Below are 27336 nucleotides of genomic sequence, written 5' to 3'. Positions count from 1 at the left end.
TTGAACTCCTGACCTTGAGCAATCCGCCCGCCTCGGCCTCCCAAGAGCTAGGATTACAGGCGTGAGCCACAGCGCCCGGCCTTGTCCCATGGTTTCTTAATCCAAGTCTCGATTCATCGTTCCACAGTGACTGGTCACCTGGGCTCTCAGATGGCAGCATGTGACTGGCATTACATAAGCGTTTACTCACCTAACCTTCACCACAAGCTTGTGGCCACTGATGTGGATGGCATTGTAAAGGAACTCCCGGTGACAAATGATGTTCCCACTGTCCAGTGCTCCAAGCCTGACCCCATTATGTGTTTGGCTGGAACCATAAAATACCAGATGGGAGATGGGTGAGAGGGAGAGGCAGACAGTTGGACTCGTTAAATAAAGCATGACCATTTAGTGTTCTCTGGAGATGCAAGGTGTCAGAATTGATTGCTCAAATTTTGCCATCCAGTTTATGTCTTCAGTATTTTGGTCAGTGATGAGGATTGGGTGGGGAGAATTATTTCTGCTTAAACAATCTAATTAATTGCTGGAGTCTAAGTGTGAGAGGAGGAGTCTTACTCAGTAAAACAATTAGAGAAAGTGATGCTAACATTTTACCTAGATTCTTACCAAGACGAAAAGTTATAAAATGGTAAATGACTTTTTATAGGAAACACTTGTTCTTCACCGAATCACTTCAACTCTCTGACCTTTTCACATGTAGATCGAGATATAGTAGCTTCTTTGAGAGTTCATTCATTCATTCAACAAAGATTTATTAAGCACCTACTATGTGCCCAGCTCCATATTAAGCCCTGGATTATAGATCATACAGGTGAAGTGCTTAGCACAGCTTCTAATAATTACAGTCCATTCAAATGATGGCTGTTTTCCTTTTTGCAGATTTTGAGCTTCTGGTGCCCAAGGGAAAAAACACTACATCATTCCTGTTTCCTAGCCTTAACTCTCATTTCAGTAGTGAACTAGCCACATGCATCCCAGAAAGAGATAGGAGAGAGGAAAGGGCTGAGGCAGGTGAGGACGAAAAGATAAGCCACAGACACTACTACCAGGGAGAGAGGTTTGCAGAAGCCCCAAGGAGCAATGGGGGCAGGTCTCTGTGATGGGAAAGCACAACTGCGGTTGCGGGTATGGGGCGAGAGACCCATTCAATATGTGTGATGCAATGTTGCATATAGACATTTAGTTAAGCCGATTTCAGTGTTAAAAGCAAATTTATTCTGAATTTTGAGGTCAGCCTATTATGATATGCTACCATCTCGGTAATTATATACTTGCATTAGATTGTGGTTTATTTAATTTAGGACAATTAGGAGATGGCAGTGCTAGGAGGAGGGGATGGTTATCATTTGTGAAATACTCAGCCCAGACTTTTAGGATATGTATGGGGCTTGAAATGTGGCTGACCTATGCAAAATCTCATGTGTATTGAGAATTCCCATTTGCTAAGGTATGCATGGAAGGGTCCTTGAATGTTGCTCCCCAAACTGGGTTGCTGTGGACAGAAATCTCATGTGTATTGAGAATCCCCATTTGCTAAGGTATACATAGAAGGGTCCTTGAATGTTGCTCCCCAAACTGGGTTGCTGTGGAAGTTAGCTGTTGGAGAATGCATGTTCAGGCTCTGTTTCTACCACTTTTTTAATCTGGCAAGCTTCAAGTCTCAGCTTCCCCAGCCATAAAATGGGATGGATAATACCTGCATCACTGAGCTGCTGTGGGGGCCAAATTAGATGATGTAAATGTGAAGGGGCTTTATTAATAATTATATTAATATGTGAAAGCTCCAGCTATTATTTATATTATCATTATCATTATTCGTGAGATTTTCCAAATAAGAAGCTAAATTTTCCAACTTCCTTCTTGAGTAAACCAAAATCATTTCACCTCTGTAAGACTTCAAAAACATTTTATTTTACCTTTTTTATTATTTATTTGAAGATGAATGCTAATAAGCCGTAGCAAATATTAGGTGAGTTTGTATGTATATTTGTGTGTGTCTGTGTATCCATCTGTCTTGACTTAATATTCTTTGCAACCCTTTTAAGATTTAAGGGATGAACCACTAAAATTTCCCTAATAGAGATATTTCTTAAGCAAACAGAAAAGAATAAATTTAGAAACCAGAGGGAAATATATTAGAATGTTCTGTTCAAACAGTTCTTAGAGTAGAATACTGAGTTCAGCCTACTATCATGTATGTTTGGGACCTGCATGAGTTCTGTGGTTTTATGCAGGATTTATTTGCATACCCTGATCAAATAACCTTGTATTCTCTACATGCCATGGTCATTTTGGCATCACTGAATAAACTAGTGGTTCCCAGCATTAGCCTAGTTAATGCAAAGAAACAAGAATAAAGTTAGGGGTCTAAGAACAGCTTTAGAAGAATCCAAAGAGATGAATATGAGTTGCGATTTGCACTTGGATTAAAATTGAAAAGAGGGGATGGAGCTTGGAGAAGGCATTTTCTTAGTGAGCATTTTACCACCAGGCAGCTCATCTCATCTGAAATCTTCCTTGCTCTCCTCACACATGTCAGGTGCAAGGAGAAACTCTTGGTGGAACACGTTGCTGTTTCCACTCAGATATTCGACTTTCACACTGAAATAAATATATTCTGAAACTCCATTCTGTAACTATAGAAACCCCAATCTTCACTGTGGGGAACACAAAAGAGCTCTCAGTTAGAAAGGAATATGCTGTTAATTATTGATCTATGAATAGCTTAGACTTCAGAAACCATTAAGTTTCTGTAGGTTCAGGTTTTTGTTTTATTTTCTCTCTCTGTCTTCTCTTTCCCTGTTTTTGAAATTAGAGCTAGCCATATTTAAACAGAAAGTCACATTAAAACAATGCAGTGGCCAGGTGCCGTGGCTCATGCCTGTAATCCTAGCACTCTGGGAGGCCAAGGCAGGAGGATCGCTTGAGGTCAGGAGTTTAAGACCAGCCTGAACAAGAGTGAGACCCCCCCCCATCTCTACTAAAACTAGAAAAAATTAGCCAGTAAACTAAAAATAGAAATAAAATATTAGCCGGGCATGGTGGTGAATGCCTATAGTCCCAGCTACTAGGGAGGCTGAGGCAGAAGGATCACTTGAGCCCAGGAGTTTGAGGTGGCTTTGAGCTAGGGTGACCCCACGGCACTCACTCTAGCCTAGGCAACAAAGCAAGACTCTGTCTCAGAAAAAACAATCAATGCAGTGAATATTATTTTTGTTCAACAATTATTTATTGAGGATCGATTGCTGTATCATTGAGTGATATGCAGGGTTTGCCCTCAAGAAACACACAACCTTGTACATACAATGCAAAAATAAATGCAAAGAAATCAAAAGATGATATTGACATAGAGACACAAATAAGTGCTGTTGTGGCTTAGAAGAAGGAATGACCATATCTAACCGAAAAGGCTGAGAAAAATCAAGGAAATAAAATTTAGATTCCTCTTTTTCAACCCCAGCCTTCAAGCAGGCACAAGTCCTACCAACTTTGTTTTTCTGATCTTTCTCAAGCTCTTTCCTCTCTTCCGTCTCATTATCGTTTCTTGCCTGGATTGCGGCAAGAGCTTCTGAATGGGCCCCCAGCCTCCTCCTGCTCCTTCCCTCCTCCAGTCTACCTTCCACCTCCACCAGGGTCATTTATTTAAAATGCAAATCTGGTTCTATCACTCCCCTGCTCTAATAACTCATGAGGATTCCCCAAGGAAAAAACCCCTAGTCCTTAGTGTGGATGGGGCCCGCCACCTTGCAAGGCTCACCTCCCCATTGTGTACATACCCTGCACCAAAATCTTCCTGCAGGCTTTTAGCTTGCTCAGATCCTTGGGTGGAGGCACATGTTGTTCCTGTGGGAATTCCCCCTGGACTTTTCCTACTGACAAGCTATTTTTCATCCTTTAAGTCTCAAATAAATTGACAGTTCCTCTAAGAAGCCCACCCCAACTCTTTCAACCCCTCCATTTTACCCTCCCAGTGACATAGGTGCTCCCACGTTGATATCCACAGTCTTATCGTACAACATTATCAGCCTCTGCTCTTGCCCAGAGCATATTGGTAGGAGCCCATTGCAGTCATGCTTTTAGAATTTTTGTTTCTTTCTTCCCCAGCTGCTTGCTTGATACATGGCAGGCACTCAATAACTATTTTAAAAAGAATGAAGTGGCAGGAAAAATGAATCTGCAGAGATGACAAGAGAAGGACATTAGGAAAAAGGAAAAATTCAAGATTATATATAACATGTTTGGTTATCAAGTGAAAGTAAATACACTTGTATTCTTAAGGGGAAGGAAAGGAAAAAGAAAGAAGAAAAGAAGAGGTGAGAAGAGGAGAAGAGGAAACACCTGCTTAATTTTCACTTTAGATGTTTATCTTTATGGACTGTGATTTCTTGAAATAGATTTTGATTTATTTATTTATTTAAGCATTTAAATAACAAATATGGTTTTTTCTCCCTCTGTGTTCCTTCCAAACACTGTGATTCTCAGTACATGTCACACAGAAATTTCAAGAGACATGTTAAAAGCTTACAGACTTTCTCCCAAGATTTTTTATGGAACAAAGGAAGAGGAATATTTTAGATGACATTTTATTTGAGCTAAAGGATAGGAGGAAGAGGTGTTCTTAACTTAATAAGGAACTTAACCATGTATGCCTTGTCATGTGATAGATTCTTTATTTTCAACTTGCTTTAGGGTGGAAAGAAAGGAACGTGCCCGATTGAAGACAGTGAAGTTTAACGCCAAACCTGGAGTGATTGATTCAAAAGGGGTAGGTACAAAATGATGGAAATATCAAGTTCTCTCGGTTGCCATGGATTTAACTATAATTAACATTTAGGTTTTCAGCAGCAAACAAATTATGTAGCTACCAGACAGCAGAGCACTGTTAGAAATGTAATATAATAATGTCATTTCTGATTAAGTGAATTTATAGTAAATATATTCAATACTGGGGATAAAGCTGCTAGTGGGCAGCAGAAACAATGTGTTGATGAAGGTGATGTGAAGATTGCAATGGAGAAGAAAAAAAGACACTTTAGGTGTTTTTGTTTCTTTAATTTTTTTTCTTTTAAATTAAACTTCTAAAAAAGATGGATTTCATAAAAGGCATCTGCTCATCAGAAAATATATCTATTCTGTTACACATCATTAAGCTAAGACAGTGCTCAAGGAAATATACACATGGATCATTAGAGTGAATACATGGATTGTTGTGACAGACATAGAAGAGAATTAATGGATACAATCTAATCACCAAAATTAAAATATTCACTCAAATATGTACATGTACATCTGTTTAAATGACAGCTTTATGAGATAAAATTCACATAAAGTATGCAATACAGTGTGGCTTTTAGTATATTTAGAGCTGTGCAACCACCACAATCAATTTTAGAACATTTCATCACTCCGTGAAGAAATCCTGTGTCCAGTGAGTGCCATCACTTCCCATTTCCCCATCCTCCCACCCACAACCCAGCCATAGGCAACCACTAATCTACTTTCTGTCTCTGTTGATTTGCCTATTCTGGATATTTCATGTAAATAGAATCATGCACTATTTTGTTTTTGTGACTGCTTCTTTCATGTACATAATGTTTTCCAGATGCATCTATTTGTACCATGTTAAAATACTTTCTTTTTATTTGATTTTTTATTGCCAAATAATATTTCATCACGTGGATAATACCACATTTAATTTATTCATTCATCAGTTGATGGACATTTGGGTTGTTTCCAATTTTAAGTTATGATGGATAACATCATTGTGAACATTTGTATGCAAATTTTTATTGCCGTTGATTATACACCTAGGAGTGGAATTGCTGGGTCATATAACTGTATGCTTAACATTCTAAGGAGCTGCCAGGCTGTTTTCCAAAGTGGTTGTACCATTTTACATTTCCACAGCAGTGTATGATGGTGCCAATTTCTCCACATCCTCACCAATACTTATTATATGTCTTCCTTTTTATTTGTTTTTTGAGACAGAGTCTCACTTTGTTGCCCAGGCTAGAGTGAGTGCCATGGCATCAGGCTAGCTCACAGCAATCTCCAACTCCTGGGCTCAAGCAATCCTGCTGCCTCAGCCTCCCAAGTAGCTAGGACTACAGGCATGTGCCACCATGCCCGGCTAATTTTTTCTATATATATTAATTGGCCAATTAATTTCTTTCTATTTATAGTAGAGACAGGGTCTTGCTCTTGCTTAGGCTGGTTTCAAACTCCTGACCTGGAGCAATCTACCAGCCTCGGCCTCCCAGAGTGCTAGGATTACAGGCGTGAGCCACCGTGCCCCGCCTTTTTTTTTTGGGGGGGGGGGGGACGGGCTAGAGTACCATGACATCAGCCTAGCTCACAGCAACCTCACACTCCTGGGCTCAAGTGATCCTCCTGCCTCAGCCTCCCAAGGAGCTGGGACTATAGGCATACACCACCATGCCCAGCTAATTTTTTCTATATATTTTTAGTTGGCCAATTAATTTCTTTCTATTTTTAGTAGAGACGGGGTCTCATTCTTGCGCAGGCTGGTTTTGAACTCCTGACCTTGAGTGGTCCACCCGCCTCGGCCTCCCAGAGTGCTAGGATTACAGGCGTGAGCCTGCCTTTCTGATTATAGCCATTTTAGTTGGTATGAAGTAGTATCTCATTATGGTTTTGACTTTCATATCTCTAATGACTATTAATATTGAACATCATGTGCTTATTGGACATTTGTGTATCTTATTTGAAGAAATGTCTATTCAGTTCCTTTGCCCATTTTAAATTGGTTGTTTTGTTGTTATTATTGAATTGTAGAAGACCTTTATATATGCAGGTTATTCATCCCTTGTCAGATATATGCTTTAAAATATTTTCTCCCATTTTATGGTTGTCTTTTTACTCTCTTGATAGTATCCTTTGATACACAAAGTTTTTAATTTTGGTTAAGTCTTACTTGTGCATTTTTTTCTTTTATAATTGTTTTTGGTGTCATATCTAAGAATTTCATTGCCTAATGCAGTTATGAAGATTTACATCATATTTTTTTCTAAGAGTTTTATAGTTTTAGCTCTTACATTTGAGTGTTTGATTCATTTTGAGTTCATTTTTAGTATATGGTATAAGGTAGTATTCCAACTTCATTCTTGTACATATGAATTGTCTTCTTAATTTCATTTTTGGATTATTCATTGCAAATGTATAGAAATACAATTATTTTTACATAAATCTTATATCCTACAACCTTGTTGAACCCACAGTTTTTTTAGTGAATTCCTCAAAGTGTTCTGTATACAAGATCATGACATGCAAAAAGAGAGAGTTTTACTGCCCCCATCCCCAGTGTAGATAACATTTATTTCTTTTTCATGCTGGATTGCCCCAGCTAGAACCTCCAGTACAATGTGGGGTAGAAATGGCAAGAGCAGACATCTTTGTCTGGCTCCAGACCTTAAGTGTGATTTTAGCTATATGTGCCTAGCTTTTTAATTCTATTTTTGAAAGGATAATACTAGTATCTTATTACTGTGTTGTAAAATAACTTCCCCCATCTTCTCTCTTCATATTCTCTTTCTCTTCATATCCTTTTCTTTCACTTTCTGACCTAACAATTATGGATAATGAGCACCATGTAGACCCACAAGTGATGGTCAATAGATGTCACCATAGAAAACCAGAAGAAAAGCTATCATTTCTCAGGCCTTTGAGGCCCAAACCACAGCATTGCCTATGTAATTTTTAAGTAGAGGTATCACTGGACAACACAGTGATAATAATAATTTATAATAATAAATTATAAAAATAAATTATAAATATAATTATTATAAATTTATAATTATAAAAATAAATTATAAATTTATGATTATAAAAATAAATTAATTAAATAATTTATTTTCCCCTAAAACATTCAAGTGAAATGAAAATTTATTTCAATATACGGTGTCATTCTAAAAACAATGTGAGGTTATGTGACACCATAGCACACAGTCCTCTCAAACAAATACTATTTATATACAAGATGGTAGGATTTTTCGGTGATTCCTGGTGAGAATTTAAGGATAGATCTGTCCATTTTATATATAGAGTTGGATATATATATGTATATAGATATAAGAATTTTTATTGAATATTTACCCTGTGCCAGACATAGGGCTAGGGCTGTGAAGGATACAAAGTTTAACATAGGCCCTTCTCCCCAAGAGCTTCTAACATCAATGAGAGGCCAGATGTCTTGCCAAAATGTATGTGGTATGCTTTTTGATCATATATGTTAAACACCATTAAGTATTTTGATATGAATAGAATGTAAATTCTAGGACTTGGCTATTGAAGGAGGGGGGTACTCATGTGGCAAGGGAAGCCCTGAAATGTAAATCAACAGGGTCACTAATCTGGGTTCTGGTTTCAGTTCATTACCAAGTCAGCATGGCTCATTGGGCCTTATTAACAAAATAAAAGCTTTAAACAATATCACAGATATCAAAAAAGTTTCATCTCCTCTGTAAACTGATGATGGATTGGTAGTTTCTAACTGGAGTCATATTTTGAAAAGGATTCTGAGGCCATATAGGATCTCAGAAGAAGAAGAAAAAAAAAAGTGCCACAATTAAGTCATCTCTAGTTCAACATTGAGAATTGTTCTCTATTCATAATCCCTGCCCTGGATTCACTGATTTTTAAGGTGCCTTCCATCAGCAATTCTCCATGAGATTTACTCAAGCATTGATTGGTAATAAACCAAAGTTTTCCAAATCTACATAAACACATCAATGGAAAACTTGCCCAGAAGCAGAAAGCAGACTGTTAAGAGACGAGAAAATGCGCTGCAGAAAGGAGAAAGCAACTATGTGGAGTTAGGAAAGCTAGGTCAGGAGATGCTGCTTGCTTTGAGCCAGGGGCAAGGACTGCAGAAACAAGTCACTGTTGCAGAGGCCTGGGTGTCTGAGACCTTGTGGTAAATTCAGCATAAAATGAGGAGGAAAGTTGTCTGAAATGGGAACAAGAATGCAGTGTTTTAAATAACCCTATCATTAGCTAGCATTTACAGAGCACTGTGAAATGTCCTAAGGAGTTCAGAGTGAAAGCCAAGGTTACTGCCCTGGAGGAGCTTAGAATCAATTAGTATCTGGGAAGGCAGGTGGTGACAAGAGCCTTATTAGTAGTGTGTATAAAAGCTGTAAGAATTAAATTCACGGTCATGAAAATGACCAGAGAGCCCTTTGTAGAAGAGCTTGGATTTTAATTGGCTTATCAGTACTTGAGTTACTTTTCCAGAACTATCCATCAATTAAAATAACATTGCTGCAAAGCACTAGGCACTGTGCTAGATGCCTTGTGATGCAGCAAAAAAAAGTTAATAAGATTTCTCATTTCAACAAGCTCACGAAGAGAAATATAGGCAGGCAAACTGCCAATACAACATCATTGACGATCCCCATAAATATAGGGAATTAACAGTCTTCGTTTTAAAAATCAAGAGACTAAGCGTCGGGAAGGTTAACTTACCTACGAGCATGCTGTTAGTAGATGTGAGCATCAGGTATAAATTGAGATGATTTTCACAGCAGAAGGTCTGCCCTTTGCACTACTTCACCCTACACCAGATTTTGTTGGAGCCCAGAGGAAGGAGAGCAATACAAATTATGTCTTAGGTGAGAAAGAAGGCTTCAAAGAGGGGACATTTGAACAAGATCTTGAAGTCTGAGTAGGAGTTTGCTGCACACATAGAAAAATGCATGAACATGATAATGGAAATTGCAGGCGTGTTGGAGTATGGACAAGTGAGTCAAGGACACCAGTGCACGAAGGTCATGGGGGGAACCTGTAGCAGACAGGGCTGACAAGAAGGTCAGAAAGCTAGTATGGAAGGCCTGGCTGTGAGGTTTGGAGCTTACTGCATTTTGAGAGTATACATGAGGAGATGTGAGGCTCTCCATTTGAAAGTGCCCATTTGCTACAAATGAAATGCTCAGGCTTCCTATCCATTCTGTGTGTCTACACACGCAAAGACAAGTGGACTATTGTGTCAGTAGCCTGGATAATTCTAACTCACCCAGACCCTTGAGCTCCAAACAGCCATCTATTAATATTTGGATGAGTCTCCTTGAGACCCATTTCAGTTTTCCAAATCTCAAACTTTTTTTCATCAATTTCATCATTAACTAGCCATCCTATTCCTTATTGAGAGGTTCAGGAAATTGTATAATCTTCAGAATCAAGCTGTCCTGCATTGAAAATCAATGACTATGTAGTGATTTGTGCTCAACTTTGTTTTCTTTTTGTTTTTAAGTCCCTATAATTTAAGAAAGAAAAATATATGTAGGAGAGGATGTGAGAGAGCTATCAATATCCTTACTATATGTCAGCAATGTAGAAGTGTCCCCTTAAATTATAAGTCCTTTCTTTCTAAAGTAAGGTTGGGTACAACTAAGTAGTTCTATTTATCCTCAGACTGGGACATGATAGAGATGATGGTTGTTATTTCAAGTAGTAGAAATATCATTGTAAAAACCTAGACAGTTTACGTATATCTCTAATCACCACAACAAGACTTCAAAAGAAATCATTTATTCCCTCTTTATAGACTTGAAGAAACTGAGGCTTAGAGGGGTGAAGAAATCTGAATGCACGTCTGACTGATTCCAAAGTCCGTAATGTGTTTACTACAGCATGCTTTCGTCTTTGTTGAGACTATGTCACACTTACGCAATTTATGAAAAATAAAAAAGTAAATTGAATTGTGGTTAGATTTGTCAAAACCTAATTTGGACATAAACTTAAATCCTGAAAGGGAAGCTGGTTTCTCCCAGTGATGTACATATTTCTGCATGAGAACATTTCTGAAGTGAGCTCAGGGCTATTGCTTTCTCTACTGTGGGCTGCTAGAATATAATGAGAGGAAAAGTCTTGGTAAACATGTTTATTCAGTCATTTAATAAATTTTTATTAGATGACAAAACAAGGCAGCTTGATAGGCAACGTGGAGTTGTAAAGACAAATGAGTCATGGTCACTGCCCTGGAGAAGCACGAATTCTGGGGCAAGAGAACGAGTCCCTATAGTGAGGAAGTGATTGATACCAAAGAAAAAGGACAGAGAACTTGCTTTTCAGTTCAGAAAAGGACATTCTGGCTTGGAAGCTGAGGAAATTTGAATTGAAGGGGCTTGATGGATTAGTAAAATTTGCAAGCTAGGGGCTAAAGGTAAGAGTAAGATACAGCATAGGTAGGAAGTAAAGCATGGTTCATTTTCAATGCAAGGAACAGCTTATGAGGGAGACTAAAAGGACTCAGAACTGGAAAGTTAGATTCAAGTCAGTTCTAATGTCTTAAATTATCCAGGAAACTTGTACTTTATCCTGTAGGCAATGAAGAATTTTAAGGGCTGTGACCAAACCAGACCTAGTGATTTTCTCTGGGCTCACACCCTGAATGTACCTATGTCATTGATCATATGTCACTGCACTGTGAGGTCCTCCTGGACAAAGATCCAAATCTACTCATCTTTGTGCCCTCAGCACCTAGCATGGTGTCCACTTGATACATACTGGCTACTCAATGTATCTTTCTTAGAGCAAAGGGAAGTAAATGATCAGAAGTGAACTTCTGAGAAATTATTCTGGCAACTGTGGGAAGGAAAGGTTAGAAAAGAGGGAGACTGACAGTGAGAGACCTTTGAGAAAACTATTACAGTAATCTGGGTGTGAGATTCTGAAAATTTGAACAGTGGTAATAAAAAAGCAAAATAGGAAGCTTTCTAAAGAGACCAGAGAGAATTATCATCTTTAGACATCTATCCAAATGGCTCCCAATAATATTCTACTTCCTTTTTCAATACCTTGAACTCCCAATAGGAGGCGATGTTGATTGTGAAAGAGGGGACGGGGCAGAAGCTACAGTGACAGAGGGTGAGAGCAACCTCCCTGAATCAAACTGTAGCTGGTATGGAGAAAGCTCAGCTCTACTTCATAGATTCTGGAATTTTCCATATGGCCCTTGACTCCTACTATGTCATTTACAGATGAAGAAACTGGGAATTATTTCATTTATCAAAAAATCGATTTGACAGTGTTTCATTAGCAAGATGGGAATTATATTTGCTTCACCTGGGTGAGTTAAGGGGATTGATTTTGTGACAGCTTCCAAGTGACATTCTGAGTTTCTACAAGTCTCAAAAGAAAGCTCCTTAATGAATCAGTCTTGGGATGGCCAGAACCAAGGGAAGAGCTCAAATGTCCAGAGGTGACCTAGAGTGTCACTGAGGAGGGATGGAAGGAAAGCCATTCTACTTTCTTCTGCCCACTCCATGGGGCATCGGGAAGACAGGCTTTGCCCTCAAAGTTCAGACTCAGAAAAGCTTCCTCCCCCGTGTCTCTATCATCACGTCCTTATTCCATGCCCCCTAACGGCTTCCTAATGGGTATTCCTGACTCATCTTTCCCCTTTCATTTTTTTCCCTGTAATGCATGCAGTGTGGTTTTAACCAGGTTTACATTTTTACATAAAAAAACAAGATTGGGATATGTCCAGGGAATTCTCCAGCATCAGTAGCCCAGCCTGGGGAGAGCTTTTAATACATGACATTTTCTTTTAAATGTGGTAATCACGTTTGTCCAAACTTTGAGTTCCCACGTCCATGAGAACCACCTGAGCAGCACAGGGATAATTCTCTGATGAAGAATTGCTAATGGTTTTTCTGCGGATGGTTCTCAGAGTGGTTCCCAATGAAGTTTCTGTCTTTAATGCATGTAACGAGGGTCCTGTCAAAACCCTGAAAGCCAGTGGAACTCAATGAACATTTTTGAATGAACTAATATATTATTTCACATACTCCTCACAGTCTATTTATTTGTCAAATTCCTAATGAGGAAAGTGCTGGTCTGTGGAATGGCATGGAGAATAAATCATGTTCCTTATGTATTTATGCATATGCATTTCTCAGTCATCATCTCTTTTCTAGGTCCAAAAAAATACTGCTGCCAAAACTACCAAGTTAATCTGTAATCTTGTATACCAAATGTAGTGTGATTTATGATGGACAAAATCTTTCCACTATCCATACACACACACATTCATCTTTTGCAGTATATTTTAGTTTGTATAGTTCGTTCTCTCTTCTCCAGCTCAATTAAATTTTAAAATCTTTTTTTAAGTATAAATGTTGATACTTGAATGTGTTTGGTCAACCTCATCCCCAGGAGGAAATAAAAATGAAAAAGTTGTGAAATTTTAAAAATATCATTGAAATCCAATGGTATTTTCATTGCCTAGTTAAGCTAAAGCTTTCATTTAATTAATGTTGGAAGGAATATAATAAATTGAAACATCATAAATTCATTTGCTCATTTTGTTCTCATCCTGTCTGATATTTTCAATTTTTAGTTTTTTTAAGCTTTTCAGATTTAACAGACATTTGTTGAAGCCATACCATGTGCTAGGTACCGATTTAGTCAGTAGAAGTACACCATGAATAAGACATGACTCTAGCCTTTAAGAATCACAAAATACTTTATGGAGACAAACACGTTAGCAAATAACAAATAGAATCTGGTGAGTGCTGAGTGAAAGAGCCCAGGATACTATCTGAACTCAAACCTGGAATATTTAAGCCTCTTTTGAAGTCCATAGGAAAGTCCCTAAAAGAGATAATGGCCAAAATGAGCCTTGAAGGATCAATAAAATCTAACCAGGTGTAAAAGGATGGAAAGAATGTGGTTGACAGAAGTTGATAGCATGTAAGACAGGAGACAGTGCAGTGTGCTCAGGGAAGCCAAAGAAGCTTAATGTTAGTTAAGCACAAAAGCGTAAGTACAAGCCGGGCGCGGTGGCTCACGCCTGTAATCCTAGCACTCTGGGAGGCTGAGGCGGGCGGATTGCTCGAGGTCAGGAGTTCGAAACCAGCCTGAGCAAGAGCGAGACCCCGTCTCTACTATAAATAGAAAGAAATTAATTGGCCAACTAATATATATATAAAATTAGCCGGGCATGGTGGCGCATGCCTGTAGTCCCAGCTACTCGGGAGGCTGAGGCAGAAGGATCGCTTGAGCCCAGGAGTTTGAGGTTGCTGTGAGCTAGGCTGACGCCACGGCACTCACTCTAGCCTGGTCAATAAGCGAGACTCTGTCTCAAAAAAAAAAAAAAAAAAAAAAAAAAAAAAAAAAAAAAAAGCGTAAGTACAAAGCTTCAAGTGTCAGGTGATAGGGCAGAGGGAAAGTCAGGAACCAGATCATGAAGGGCCTTGGTCTTGAGAACAGTGGAAAGCGTTTGGAGGATTGTGGTAGAGGTTAAATTTGAGTTTTAGCAGATCACTTTGCTGCAGTGTGGAATAAATTTCCAAAGGGAGGTAGCCCTAGAGGGCAGGAGTCCATTTTAGTACTGCTGGTGAGCGCCATTGAGAAGGCCTGGCCTAGGAACACAGAGAACTGTGGAGAGGAGAGAAAAAAACAGAAAATATTTAGTGGGGGGAAAAATGTGTAGCCTGTGAGCACTTACATCAGAATCAACTGAAGTTCTTAATAAAAATGGTCTAATGTCATTAACCTGACCAAAGGTCTGACCAACCTGACCAAATGACCAAAGGTCATTTGACCATTAATGGTCAAAGGTCATGTTATTAACATAGCTAATTCTATCCATTCAAATTGTGATGTTAGGACTTAAGTAATATAAATAGGAGATATATAATATGTGGTCATATAAATAACAAGTATACTTTCATCACATGAGAACACCAAACTTTTGTTAAATTTTCTTCTCACTATTAATTCAAAATGTTAAGTATTATTCAGAAAAATGGCCGGGTCAAAGCCAGTCCTGTGAAATCTCTGGGGATGGGAGCAGGAAAGCTGCATTTTAACAAGCTCCCCAGAGATCTCATTAGGCATGCTAAAATTTGAGATATATAGGCATGGTGGAAAGGCATCAGACAGAATCACCAACTTCTGTCAGAGTTATCATAACATATCTAAGCCTCAATTATCTCATATGTAAATATAGGAACCATCTTAAAGAGAAAATATATACAGAGTACTTAGAAATATTAGTCTATCTCTTGCCCACTGCTACCCACCTGCACATACATCTTAAGTTTTCCCCTTTTATTAGGGGAAAAGCCTTTATAAGGCTAGAATGAGCAATTTCATAATAGTATTCTATTTTTTAGTTGCAAATCTTCTTTTGCATAGACAGGAAGGGAGAGTTGTCACAACTTTGTTCTGTACTCACTTGCATAAGAGATTTTTTTGACCAGGTGCTTACTGACTGTGTGGTTGGGGAGAGAACTCACCACCTGCTGATTCTTATGGACAGCAGGACTGATATCAGTCCCCCAACCCTGCCTCACCATTGGTTGCAAATCTGGATGGTTTCTGAGTTCTCTGCCATCTTGTGTGCCTCTAGGAAATCTCAGAGTAACACCTTTGATCAGTGCTATTGCTTTAGAGAAATGGTGCATTTTATTCAGGATACCAGTTATTCTGAACATCTGTAGATTGCCTTATTTTCTACAGGTCGCTTTTATAACCATTGCTCATTTGCTCCTAATGATAACCCTGTGAGGTAAGTGTTATAAATATGCCCTTTTCGTAGATGAGAAAACTGAAATTCAAAAAGGATAAAAATTTCCCAAGCTCATATAGCTAATAAGTGGCAGAGCTGGGCCCTGCACCATGACATATTATTATTGTGCAAGCAAAATAGAATAATTGATTCTTTAAAGCATTTTTGTGTATGAACTAATTCTAGATGTTATTAACATAGCTAATTCTATCCATTCAAATTGTGATGCTAGGACTAAAGTAATATAAATAGGAGATATATAATATGTGGTCATATAAATAACAAGTATACTTTCATCAGATGAGAACACCAAGCATTTGTTAAATTTCCTTCTCACTATTAATTCAAAATGTTAAGTATTATTCAGAAAGTTTGACTCAGTCCCATTTCTTCTTTGGGAATTATTCATGAATAAATTCTGATTCACTACGGGGCTTCCTTTAACCTGACTCTGTGGTAAAAGGCCTAGAGTCACACCTTTGAGCTTACAGGTTTCACTTTGCAAAAGTTTTTTACTATCTCAAAGCTAAAACATCAATACTAAAAGATAAAGATGTGGAAGTGACTGTCCAGGGATCTGAATTCTTCACTACAGTAATTATAGCCCAAACTTTTTGCAAGTACTTTCCTGTGTTTATATATGGGTAGACATCTTTTTTTAAGTGAATGATCATGTAATGTCTGAAAGAGTTTCAGCAGTAGCTTCCAGTATGTCCCTAATATTCATTAAAAAATACCTAATCACTTTGCCTTTTTGTTAAAGAAAAACATGGGCTTTGAAATTAGACTATCCTGAATTCTATTCTTAGCTTTTCTAACTATGTGACCTGGAGCCAATAGCTTCTCTTTCTGAGACTCGACTTTTCAACCAAAATAATAAAATCTGGAGAGTAGATAGCAAGGTCTTTGAAGACAGGGACTATGACTTATTTAGGGCCTAAAACAGTTCATGGCACTCAACCAATAATGTAAGAAAAAAGAAGGTAGTATATTGGGCGAAAAGTTATATAAATTAGAAGGCACAGTCCACATGTCTTTTGCTATAGCTTGTGAATGTAGAAATGAACAATTTATTATTGCCTTCAGAGGAAGGTCTTCTTGATCTGAGAATTATTTTGTTTCATTTCAATAAATAGATTTTGAATTACCTCTATACACAAGATACTATTCTATCCACTGAAAGGAGACATAGATGATAAGACTCCACCTCTGTCATCCCAGAGCGTACTTTCTAGTATACACAAACACACACACACACACACACACACACACACTACTATATTATAAGGCAAAAAAAGTTTAGTAAGACATGTATAGATGTCTTACTATGTAAAACATGTACTTAATGGGTATTCAAATGGGAGAGAGGGCCTACTGAGTGACAGCAATTAAGAAAGGGTTCCAGGAAGAGGTAGCATTTTAGCTAAGTCAACAACTGTGAAGTAAGTGCACTTTCACAGGTAGCAAACAGTAGAAGCAAAGGAAAAGGAGCAGAGTATATCTGGTGACCAGCCAGTATTACACTTGACTGGAACACACACTAGGGGGCAGTAGAGGAAGTAAGGCTGTAAATGTAGTTTGAGGCCAGGTAACAGAGGGTATAGACTGCAAGGGTCCTCAAACTTTTTAAACAGGGGGCCAGTTCACTCTCCCTCAGACCATTGGAGGGCCAGACTATAGTTTTAAAAAAACTATGAACAAATTCCTATGCACACTGCACATATCTTATTTTGAAGTAAAAAAACAAATGGGCAAAAACACCCACATGTGGCCCACGGGCTGTAGTTTGAGGACGCCTGGTACAGAGTATTCCTTTAACCCTTTGCACTTGTTTGCTTTTTTCTCATTATCCACTCCACATTATCCACACTCGACATCTGAGTGCAAAGGGTTAAAAAGTGAAAAGAGGCTATATTCTTTGGGTCCTGGGGAATGCTTGGAAGTTATTTGGACAGAGGAGTGGCAGGATAGTTTGTGAGCAAAGTGGTTGACTCTTGCTGCTGGGAGGATGGGTGGGGGGTATGTGGGAGTGACTGGAGTAGGGAACCACCTGGGAAGGGCGTTGGAATGACTTAGGAGAGAAGTCACAGTGACCACATCCTAGGGCTTGAAGGAAGGCGCAGATGGCAATGGCATTTTAGCAGAGAATGTTAAAAATGTCATCTGTGAACACGTGGGGGATCATGAACAGAATGAGCTACCAGTTGGTAGAGAAGGGGTAATAGGCAAATTGTGCAAAGTAACTGTGCCCCCTAGGATGTTGGTGAAAGAAAGAATGAACTTGGCAGAGCATAGACTGTAAGAAACTAACATTGTGCGTTTGTTTTGGGGCATATCCTCAAGCATGTCCCTCCCCAGTATCCCCCCCGTTACATGTGTCTTACCTGCCATTTGCAGTCTCCAGCATTAGGTAATTGCTGTGTTATTAGAAATTGACAGCAGTTGAAGTATGATACTGAAATAATCATGGGATTAAATTGAAAACCAGCCCAGGGCAGAATAAATAAAATTGTTGCTAAAATAAACTTTAAAAAAATTGCAACCAATTTTAGACTGATAGGTTAAAACCAGAAAGGTGATAGTGATAAATTCACTCCACCTCTAGGACTAAGAAATTTTTTGTGGATACTAGTAAATTTGCAGAGAACGTTGGAACCTTATTCATTTTGTAGATAAGGAGGCAGGGTCAGAGGAAATAAGTGACCTGTCTGCCATCACACAGTCACACACTATTTTTTGGAGACACATGAATATTTATTTGGTATACAGTTTCATTTAATGAGCACAGGTTTATAAGATGTTTTCATGTTCAGCACTGTTCTAGGGGCCTGGGGAAAACAAGGGCGCCTGAGCCTTTGCTCTTGCTGTTGGCAAACATTGAATGGTCTGGGAAAGAGTTGGATTTCCTTTGAAGTTGGCACCCTCGATACATGATCTTGTTCTTCTCAAGCTGTCAACAAAGCTAGTACTGCCACTGCCATGCCAACTATACCACTGGCCATGTTATCTAAGACAGGCCAATCACTCCTCTGCAAAATGGGACTTGTAAGAGAGGTAAACTTGCTTCAATAAGATGAGATACACTAAAGGTTATTAAGTCGAATCAGTATAATATTTCTCAAGAAAAACATCCATGTGTGGCCCACTCTATCAATTTATCTACCATCTATCATAATGTCATAAGCACCATGAATCTGCTACCTAATGTGAAGGCATGAAACAATGGAAAGTACATTGTGACTAAGGATTATGGCTTCTCCCATTCTGTGCACTTGAAGTCCTTTTAGGGCAAAGAAGGCAAAACAACTCTATTTCCACACAGCAAGGGCTATTGGTATATATATGTAGGTAACAATGGGGAAGCAATGGGAAACGTTTATTTGTTAGTAGTATTAGCTGTGTAATGCAGTTTCTGTGCCTTCACAGAGTCCTGGGGAAATCTGAGTGACACAGCTGCAAAGTGAGAGCTTTCCCAATGACTGTCTCAAATTTATTACAAGGACTTGTCAGTGTAAGTGAGAGACTATCTCACTTGAAAAGAAGTTAAAAGCTTGCAGATGTGCTATTTGCCTTTCATGTTTCGACAACCTCATGAATATGTGTAGAGATTTCATTACCACTTGTTGATACCGGTGTTTGGGCATTCTTGATGTGGTTTATTTTTTCCTGGAAGACCCCCAAAGCCACCATTTCTCTCTGTAATTGGCTTGTGCTTACCTGCCATAAAGAATTAACACCTTAATGAAGTAGAGACATGAGTTTGATGTGAATGACAAACTCAGTCACTTCTCATTCATGCAGAAAGCATTCTGTGAACCCCTCCCAAGCCTGCAGGCCCCAGTGAAGTGGAGTGCTAGGAGCACAAGCCTAAATTACAATCCGAGAAAAACACACAAACCTGTGATTGCTACCCAGTGAGGTAATTGCTTTGTTAAACCTAAAGAGATCTCCATCCACAACTGATCCCTAAGAGCTGAATGAATTTTTTGTTCTGCCCCTTCTCAAAAATAGGCAAAGCTCAGATTTGGCAAATAAAGGATTTGACTTTGATAAGTATTTCTAAAATGTGATAACAATATAACTAACATTTATTGAAGATTAGTTATAATCCAGATATTTTGCTAAATATAAGAATTTTTCTCATTAAATCCTCACAGCCACCCCATAAGGTAAGAACTATACAGGGGCCTCTTTTAAAGAAAATAATCTTTCTGGATCCCCCATCCACTGTAAATCTTTTTATGGCACTGTTACCTAAATATGTAAAAACACAAAATTAAGTGCAAATATCTTATGCTTATAGCTATTATCATCTATAAATTTAAAATAAATTTGCAAATTAAATAATATATATGTAGCATTTATATATTTATAACAACAAAATTAAAAATCACAGCATTGATCCTTTTGTAGTTCATAAGCGTGATGATTGGGTTTTCACGCGCATGCGTGAGATGTGCCTCCCTCAAACCTTGTTACGACATCGGCACATTACCCGTCTGACGTAAAAAAAAAAAAAAAAAAAAAAAAAAAAAAAAATCACAGCATTGATTCAATTGGTGATGTTTTAGTAAAACTAATTTTTTTCCACCATGTAATCGTGGTTGTGGCTGCTGTGTGGAAGTTTCTTTGGAGTTATACCTGCTAGGTGTTAGGGAAGTTCTCTCACCATTGTTCCTCTACAGTACACCCACCGCAAAACCACTGCATAGGTGGTCTTACTCCTCACCGTTTACCCGGCCCCTAGCACTGAGACTGGCACTTGGGAGTCATTGAATGAATAATTCTAGACCTCAGTTATAACACTACAGACACCTCCTGCGGCTGTAGTCTGTGCACCGTGTTTAAGTTCCTGGACCCACACGGGATGGTTTTCCTTGCCTCACTGCACAGAACTCAGCGGTACTCTTTTGGCACCGTCAGCAGACAGCTGCCTAGAGCGGTACCTCGGTCCAGCCCCCACCCACACTGAATCTGCCATTTTAAATCTAGTGTGGGCAGAGAAACCCCAGGAACAAGCTTCTTTCCATTTAATTCTCACTCTTACTATTTACAATTGCATGTCACGTCATAGTAAGTAAATGAATATACCCAAGGCTTTGATGGGTAGATTTTGTGACTTTTCTGTCAGCTGCAGAATTCTGCTTCTTTGGGATTCATAATCCAAATACTTCAAGTTGCTGATTAAATGATAAAAGAGTGGTTTCTGAACTGTACTTGTGATTGCTGTAGAAAAATTTTTACTACTCATTTGTTGCTTATTTCTTCAATAGAAGTAAATGTTTAGAAGTACCATGTGTAAGTAAGGGGTTCTTCACAATCCAGGCCAGAACCGCCTCTGGAGTGTCTTTCCCACCATTCCTCTGAGCCCCACCCCTGCACAAATCCCACACTCCACCGCACAGCTTCTCACCATGGCTCCGTCACAGGAGACCTGGGGAGGAGAGGGCAGAAGGGGTGGCTTTGCCCCTCTCCACTGAGCGGGCCTTTCCTCTGCATGAACTATGCTGTGCTACTTCTCCACCTGATAATCTCTTGACTCTTGAATTCCCAGCCAGCTTCCCCTGGTGCCCTCCTCAGCACCCTCATAGCCTGTTGTATAAACCTCCATCATAACAATTATTACACACGATGAGCTCCTCATTCTGGGTTCCCAATATTTACTATGACCATACTGCTGCACAAGGGACATGCCTGGAGGATGAAATTCAGCCCACATCCCATTCAACAAGAGCCAGCCTGAGAAAGAGTGAGCTTTCACACTCCCTCTTCCAGAGGGTGACGCTTTTTCTAATTTGCACCAGGCACTTTTCACCATTTGGAGGCCTGAGTATAATGTTTGGCAAAAAACAATAAATGCTCGTGGAATAGTAATAAAAATAATTATCATTTCTTGAACACTTTCCGTGACTAAGCCATTACATGCCTAGTTGCATTTGTGCTACAATAGCCTATGATGGTGCTATTAGTATCCCATTTCTCTGGAACATTCAAATAGTGGATATTGCTGTCAAATGAAGTATCTTCTACAGTACTAGGGTATGCACTGCTCAGCTCCTGAAGTGAGACTTGAGAATGAGCACAGAATAATAATGTTATTTGTTAGATACCATTTCCTGAGTACTGAGCTACTTACTGCAAAAGCATTTTCTCACAAGTGGAATGCAATTGTTACCTGAATGGCATATCCAATCAAAGTGCAAAAATTCCTCCCCAGGCAGAAGAAGCATTCAAGGAAAACAATAGCATGTTCTCTCTGGCTTTTAAGTGGCAATTGGTTTACAATGACAGACTCACCCAGTGATCTCTGGTGTCTAGTACAGAATGGGAATGAACCTTTTGGGCTGTGAAGTGACCATGAATAGGAGAGGTGTATGTGTGTGTGTGTGTGTGTGTGTATGTGTGTAAGAGAGAGAGATCTTGCTCAAAAGATGGTGGTGGGGGTTTTGAAGGTGTTTTATTCCTTTGAGGCATGTGGATCTGTTTCCATGGCTTTCATGTCCACACTCTAAAATCTTAGAGGAGTTTAAATTCTGGCCAAGTGAGGATCTGTATTTTTATCAGCTACTATTGGAAGTTTACTAAACAATGTTTGATTTTTCTCTTCCAAAAAAAATGTACTGTTGAGAAGCCCTTGGGCCACCCACATGCTCTCACATTATAAATGTAATGTGCTTCTCTGGCTGGTACTGCTTATCTTAGAAAACACAGTCATTTGCATACAGCACCTGAAAGGCATATCAATGGAAATGTCCAGATGGAAGATGCAGGGTGGGCTAGACCAAAGAGCCTGAGACAGAAACCAAGAGGCTTGTGTTCTTGTCCAGCCTCTCCACTCTCCTGCTGCAAGACTAAGCTCCTAGCAGAGTCCTAATCCCTGTGGCGTGTCCTGCCAAAATGGGGCTGCCAGCTAAAGGCCAGGAGCCTTAGCTGTAACGGATTTGCCTCCATGTGTAGGTTATCCCTCCTTCCATCCAAGTGAGAGGTGAGAATCATTCCATCAGGCACAGTGATACAAGCGGCACTTTTTATTATTGTGCTTTACTTATTAGTTTGCCCCCAACCACTCCTGAGATATGAACACTGCTAGTGGCCTCTTGCGCTCTGTGTCTAGAGTTGACATCAGACAGTGGGAGGCAAGGAGCAAACTGTCAGCTACTGAAACTGAGTCATCAACCAGGAGGTTGAAGCTGAGTACCTCTGAGGGAAGGAAGAGAGGGAACAGGGAGAGGTAGGAAGAGGAAACATCTTTGCAGTGTAAATTTCAGATGCTGTAAAGGACCTTCAAGGTCATCTCATTTAACTCCCCAACTGACAGAAGAGGAAGCTAATCCTCAAGTAGAGAAAGCAACTTTCCTAAGCTCAGATTGATAGGAGGGACCAAGGCCAGGGCCAGAAGTCACTCTGAGTTTCTACAGCATTTATAACCTAAATATTTGCCTATTGCCTTTCGCTAGACAGTAAACCCCATAAGGAAAGCATCTCATCTGTTAGTTCACAGCCCACTGGGTGTTCTGGAAATAATTGATGAATGAAGAGGTGAAACAAAATCGCAGCTCATACCTCCCAGTCCAGTGCTCTTTCAGCTTGCACTTTCTCCCAGGTTGTCTCTGATATGCCCTGTGAGTTTTTAATAGTATACTGAGAGGAACTTGTGTCAAAAGTAGAAACTGTTCCAAAGAAATATATTAAACCTGGAAGTTCTTTGTCTGTAATCCATTATTTACAACATACACTAACTCACAAGGTGTCTTTCTTGATTCGGCCTTGAAATGTGAGCAAGATGGTAACTTAGACAAAAGAAAGGGCTTGTTTTTAAGCCTGTGAAATGTAGTACCATGAGAAGTAGTCACAGAGGAAAAAAGCACTGTGAAGTTTGCCCTCTGGAGTAAATGTGTTGCTCACTTCTACCACATTTCTGGGAGTAACTTGTGACAGAGAAAGGAACATTTGCTTTGCAGGTGGAGAGATTTGAGTACCAGTTAGGTTTCTTCTGCTTTCTAGATTGTGGCCTTGAACGAGTTACTGCTTAGCCTCATTTATTACAAGAGGTGAGGTAATAGTAATAATGTGAAGGAAGCATTATTACTAAATTCATGATACAAATGAGGAAAATGAATCCTAAAAGGTTAAATACCTAGCCCAAGGTCACAAACTATATTATGAAATAAAGTCATTGGTCCCTCCTTTCCTGCCTGCAATAGGCCACTGTGTCTGTTCCCCTACCGTGGACAATAAGCTATTAACCAATTCTTCTCTTAGCCGACATTACGTAGGCAACTACTGTGTACTCAGTATCTGCTAGGCCCCAGAAGAGTTCAAATAGAAAACAAAATAGTAGTGAAGTTGGGTTTGGAGTCCAAGGAAGCCCAGTTTGAATCTCAGTTCTGCCACTTACCAGCTGGGCAAATGATGTTACCGCTCTAAGCCTTAGTTTTCCCATTTGTATATATGGAATAATATAAACAGAGGTATATATGTTTGTGTGTGTGTGTATGTTTGTGTGCATGTGTATATGTCATAGTATTGTGGGGGGGATTCAATGAGATAATTAGTGCAAAGTATTTAACAAGATGTATACCGGCAATGGCACAGAGGAAGAGCTCGATAAATATTAGTCGATACTATTATTAATGAATTAATATTCTAATTGGGGAAAAGACACACTTTGAATTATCATAGAACAGTCAAGAACTCTGCTTAATTCCTCTTGCTGGTGGAATACCTCCCTCTTTTGCTCCCTATTCTATTTGGCGAATGATGATCCATCCTTCAACATCTAGTTCACATGTCCCTTCTTGCTTGCCTATCCTCCCCTCCACAGCAGAACTTATCCTGCCTTCCTCATGCCCCTTCAGTACCTTGCACACACTATCACATTGTCCTAGTAACTTAGAAATCTCTCTCTTACTGAACTGTAAGGTCTTCTAGAGTTTACCGTAGCTCCAGTTCCTAGCACAGTGTCTGGATTATGCATATGCTCAGTATATATTTAGCGCATGAATAAATGGATATAACTGACTAGGACAGAGGCACCCAGAGTAATTAGGAAAGCCTTCTGACAAGAGAAGATCCATGAGAGGTGACTAACTTTAGAAGTGCTTAGGTAGACAACAATGGAAACAGGGAAAGACAGGACATTCTGTTACTTCAGATTTGTGTAAATCAACGCATGGATTTGAGTGAAAGTCTTTTCCTCACACAGGAAATGGTACATCAGCTTATAGCTTCCCTGCTGGCCCCGTGAGGTCACATAATCTTTAGGATAGGTATGTAAGACCAGCCAGTAATGATTGGCCTAAGAGATTACCAAAAGAGGAGAGGAGCTCTTAGGGAAGTTGCAAAAGAACAGGCTCTCCTGGGAGTGAAGAAATGAAATTAAGGAGGAACAGGCTCCCAGCAAATGAGCATATTACTTTATACTTGTGGAAAGCATTCAGTGGTATCACAGCCCCTAGGGGACTGATCACAGAAATCTCATTGCTTACACCACTTGAAAAAACAAAGCAATAGAAATTATGTTTCAGAAATAAGGTATAAAATTCCATGGGAAGTAATTTGCCTGGAGAAGTTCTTGGCGATAGTTATTGTGGGTCTTTACTGAGATCAGAGTAAATGCATACTTGGAATCCTTTTAAACAATCACAGAAAAGGCAGCATCATGCAGTAGGTAAGAGCTCAACTCTGGTGCCAAATTGCTTGGCTATGAAACTTGCCTCTTGACTCCTAGGTGTATAAATCCTTGGACAAGTGACTCAAACTCTCTCTACCTCGGTTTCTTTATGTATAAAATGTGAACACAATTTGTAATCAGGTAAATAGAAATTGATATGTGGAAAGGACTTAGAATAGGTAATTCACATAAAGCACTTAGAAATGTACCCACAAAATGAGTAAACATTTAACAAATGTTAGTAACAAATGCTATTATGATTGTCATGTATCTGTTAACTATTTTGCTCCATGCACTGTTCTAGAGCACTGTGGAAAATTTTATCCAGGTCCTTACAGAGTTAAGCTGAAGACGGAACATAAAACTAATATTAAGAGAGCAATTAAAGAACCCTTAAGTCTCAAACCAGATGACTCTGGTAAAAGGAAGGAGAGGCTCAGAGTAGTCAGAGACAGGGCCTAATCTGCTGATATATATTTAGTGGGTGCCCAATTAAGGTTCATTAAAGGTAATCGAGATGGAATTTCATTCAGGTTGGGATTTTGTCAACTATTTTGTCAAACTCTGGATTGTGGGAGGATCATAGGAATAAAAGACTATCCTCAATTATCAATGCATTTAAAGAATGATAAAATAGAAAAGAAACAAATTTTTAACTTGACCTTGAATGAAGTTTCAGAATTTGAGAATGATAGAGGTGAATAAAAAAACCTCAGATATCACCTGATCTATGCACCTTGTTTTACAGACGAAGAAACCGTCCCAGAAATATAAGTAACCCACTAAGGCCACCTGTATGCTGACAGCCACATCTTACAGGCTTAGCCTTCTCTCTAGGCATTGACAAAAACCTTTGAATTGTAGCAAATAGCAAAGTAAAAATTTTTTTAAAAGAAAACAAAAATAAAAATAAAAATTCATTAACATAGAAATCTAGAAATTAGCAATATGACCAACATCTGTTCTGAGCCCCATTTCTCTAACACCTGGGAATGTTAAAAATAATTCCCAAATGTCCAATTGATGAGAATATCTTGAAAATGTGCAAAATAGGGAATGAAGGTTTTTTGTTTTTTCTTAGTTTTGTTTTGTTTTCAGATCCTATGGGTTGTTATATAAGCCATAATATTTTGGGACTTGATGAAATGCTGGTCAACTTTAGACTTATGAAACAATTAATTGGAGTCACAAAGCCTGGCAATTTCCTATGGAGCCACACAAAATGATGCACAAATTGGCAAAGAAAATGACACATTCTCAGAATGCATTACTGAATTTTATCATCTCTTGAATTCATTCCAAATATGAATGTCCAAATTAAGACCAAATTGCTAAGGGCTCAGCAGAGGGCTAGACACATAGTGGGATACAGTAGGCATTCAATAAATAAATGTATCAATAAATAAAGTGATTAATGAATAATTATAAATTTATTAGTAAATAAAATGAATAAGTGACCTCTAGCTAACAGTAGCATAAAAGTTCCATCAGCTTCAATGAATTTGAAGGAAAACATTTGAGTTTTTTCCAAAAACTTGACCTATGGCCTAGTGACCACACAAAGTTTGAAGTTTGCAAGGAAGAATGGGTTGTGGAAGAAACTCAGCTGTGGTAGGTAACACAGTGCAATGGCATCGTCTTTGGTGTTTGATTCATTCTCATGTGTTGAGGTTATGTTCACATCCATGCTAGAATACTTTGAATCTTGGCAAATAAATTCATACTAAACCTAGATTACCAAAGCCATATATCTTCCCTGCCTCTACCTAACAACAACAATGAGCAATTTTGAAAGCATCTCTAGGCCATTTAGTGAATACCTGTCAACAGTATTGGGTAATAGCTGAAATCAAAACCTTTCATGTCCATTGATTAGAATAGTGCTGGTACAACACTCCTGAGATACTCAGGAACATTATTTCAATATGTTTCTGGATAGGATGCCCTGAATTGTAAATACATTATTTTCAAATTTGTTTATTGTCGCATAACCTCAGATTTTAAAGTAAAAGTAATACAAGTTTATACTTTTGTGACAAGCACTCTTGAAAAAGTTAGTCTTCAAGCAGAGAATTTGTTAATGAAAAACCAGTACTTAATTTCACAATAGTAATATATATCCATGCTCTCC

The 27336-nt window shown here is 38.9% G+C and overlaps 1 protein-coding gene and 1 non-coding gene across 24 annotated transcripts in view; both read left to right on the top strand.

The window, feature by feature from the left end:
* Positions 1-27336, top strand: part of DLG2 (discs large MAGUK scaffold protein 2) — a 1870454-nt gene that overhangs the window by 1798590 nt on the left and 44528 nt on the right. For all 23 annotated transcript variants that reach the window (XM_076002367.1, XM_076002386.1, XM_076002368.1 and 20 more), the window contains one exon: positions 4690-4765. In XM_076002367.1, coding sequence (XP_075858482.1) covers positions 4690-4765 — 76 coding nt within the window. The remainder of the gene's footprint in view (positions 1-4689; positions 4766-27336) is intronic.
* LOC142870851 (small nucleolar RNA U13) lies at positions 19934-20037 on the top strand. The gene has a single exon (XR_012919180.1). It is a non-coding gene; the product is annotated as a small nucleolar RNA U13 (small nucleolar RNA).

Source organism: Microcebus murinus, chromosome 4, assembly GCF_040939455.1.
Source record: "Microcebus murinus isolate Inina chromosome 4, M.murinus_Inina_mat1.0, whole genome shotgun sequence".
In the NCBI taxonomy this organism is placed as follows: domain Eukaryota; kingdom Metazoa; phylum Chordata; class Mammalia; order Primates; family Cheirogaleidae; genus Microcebus; species Microcebus murinus.
Note: the sequence above shows the minus strand (reverse complement) of the source record. Positions and strands in the feature narration are given on the sequence as shown.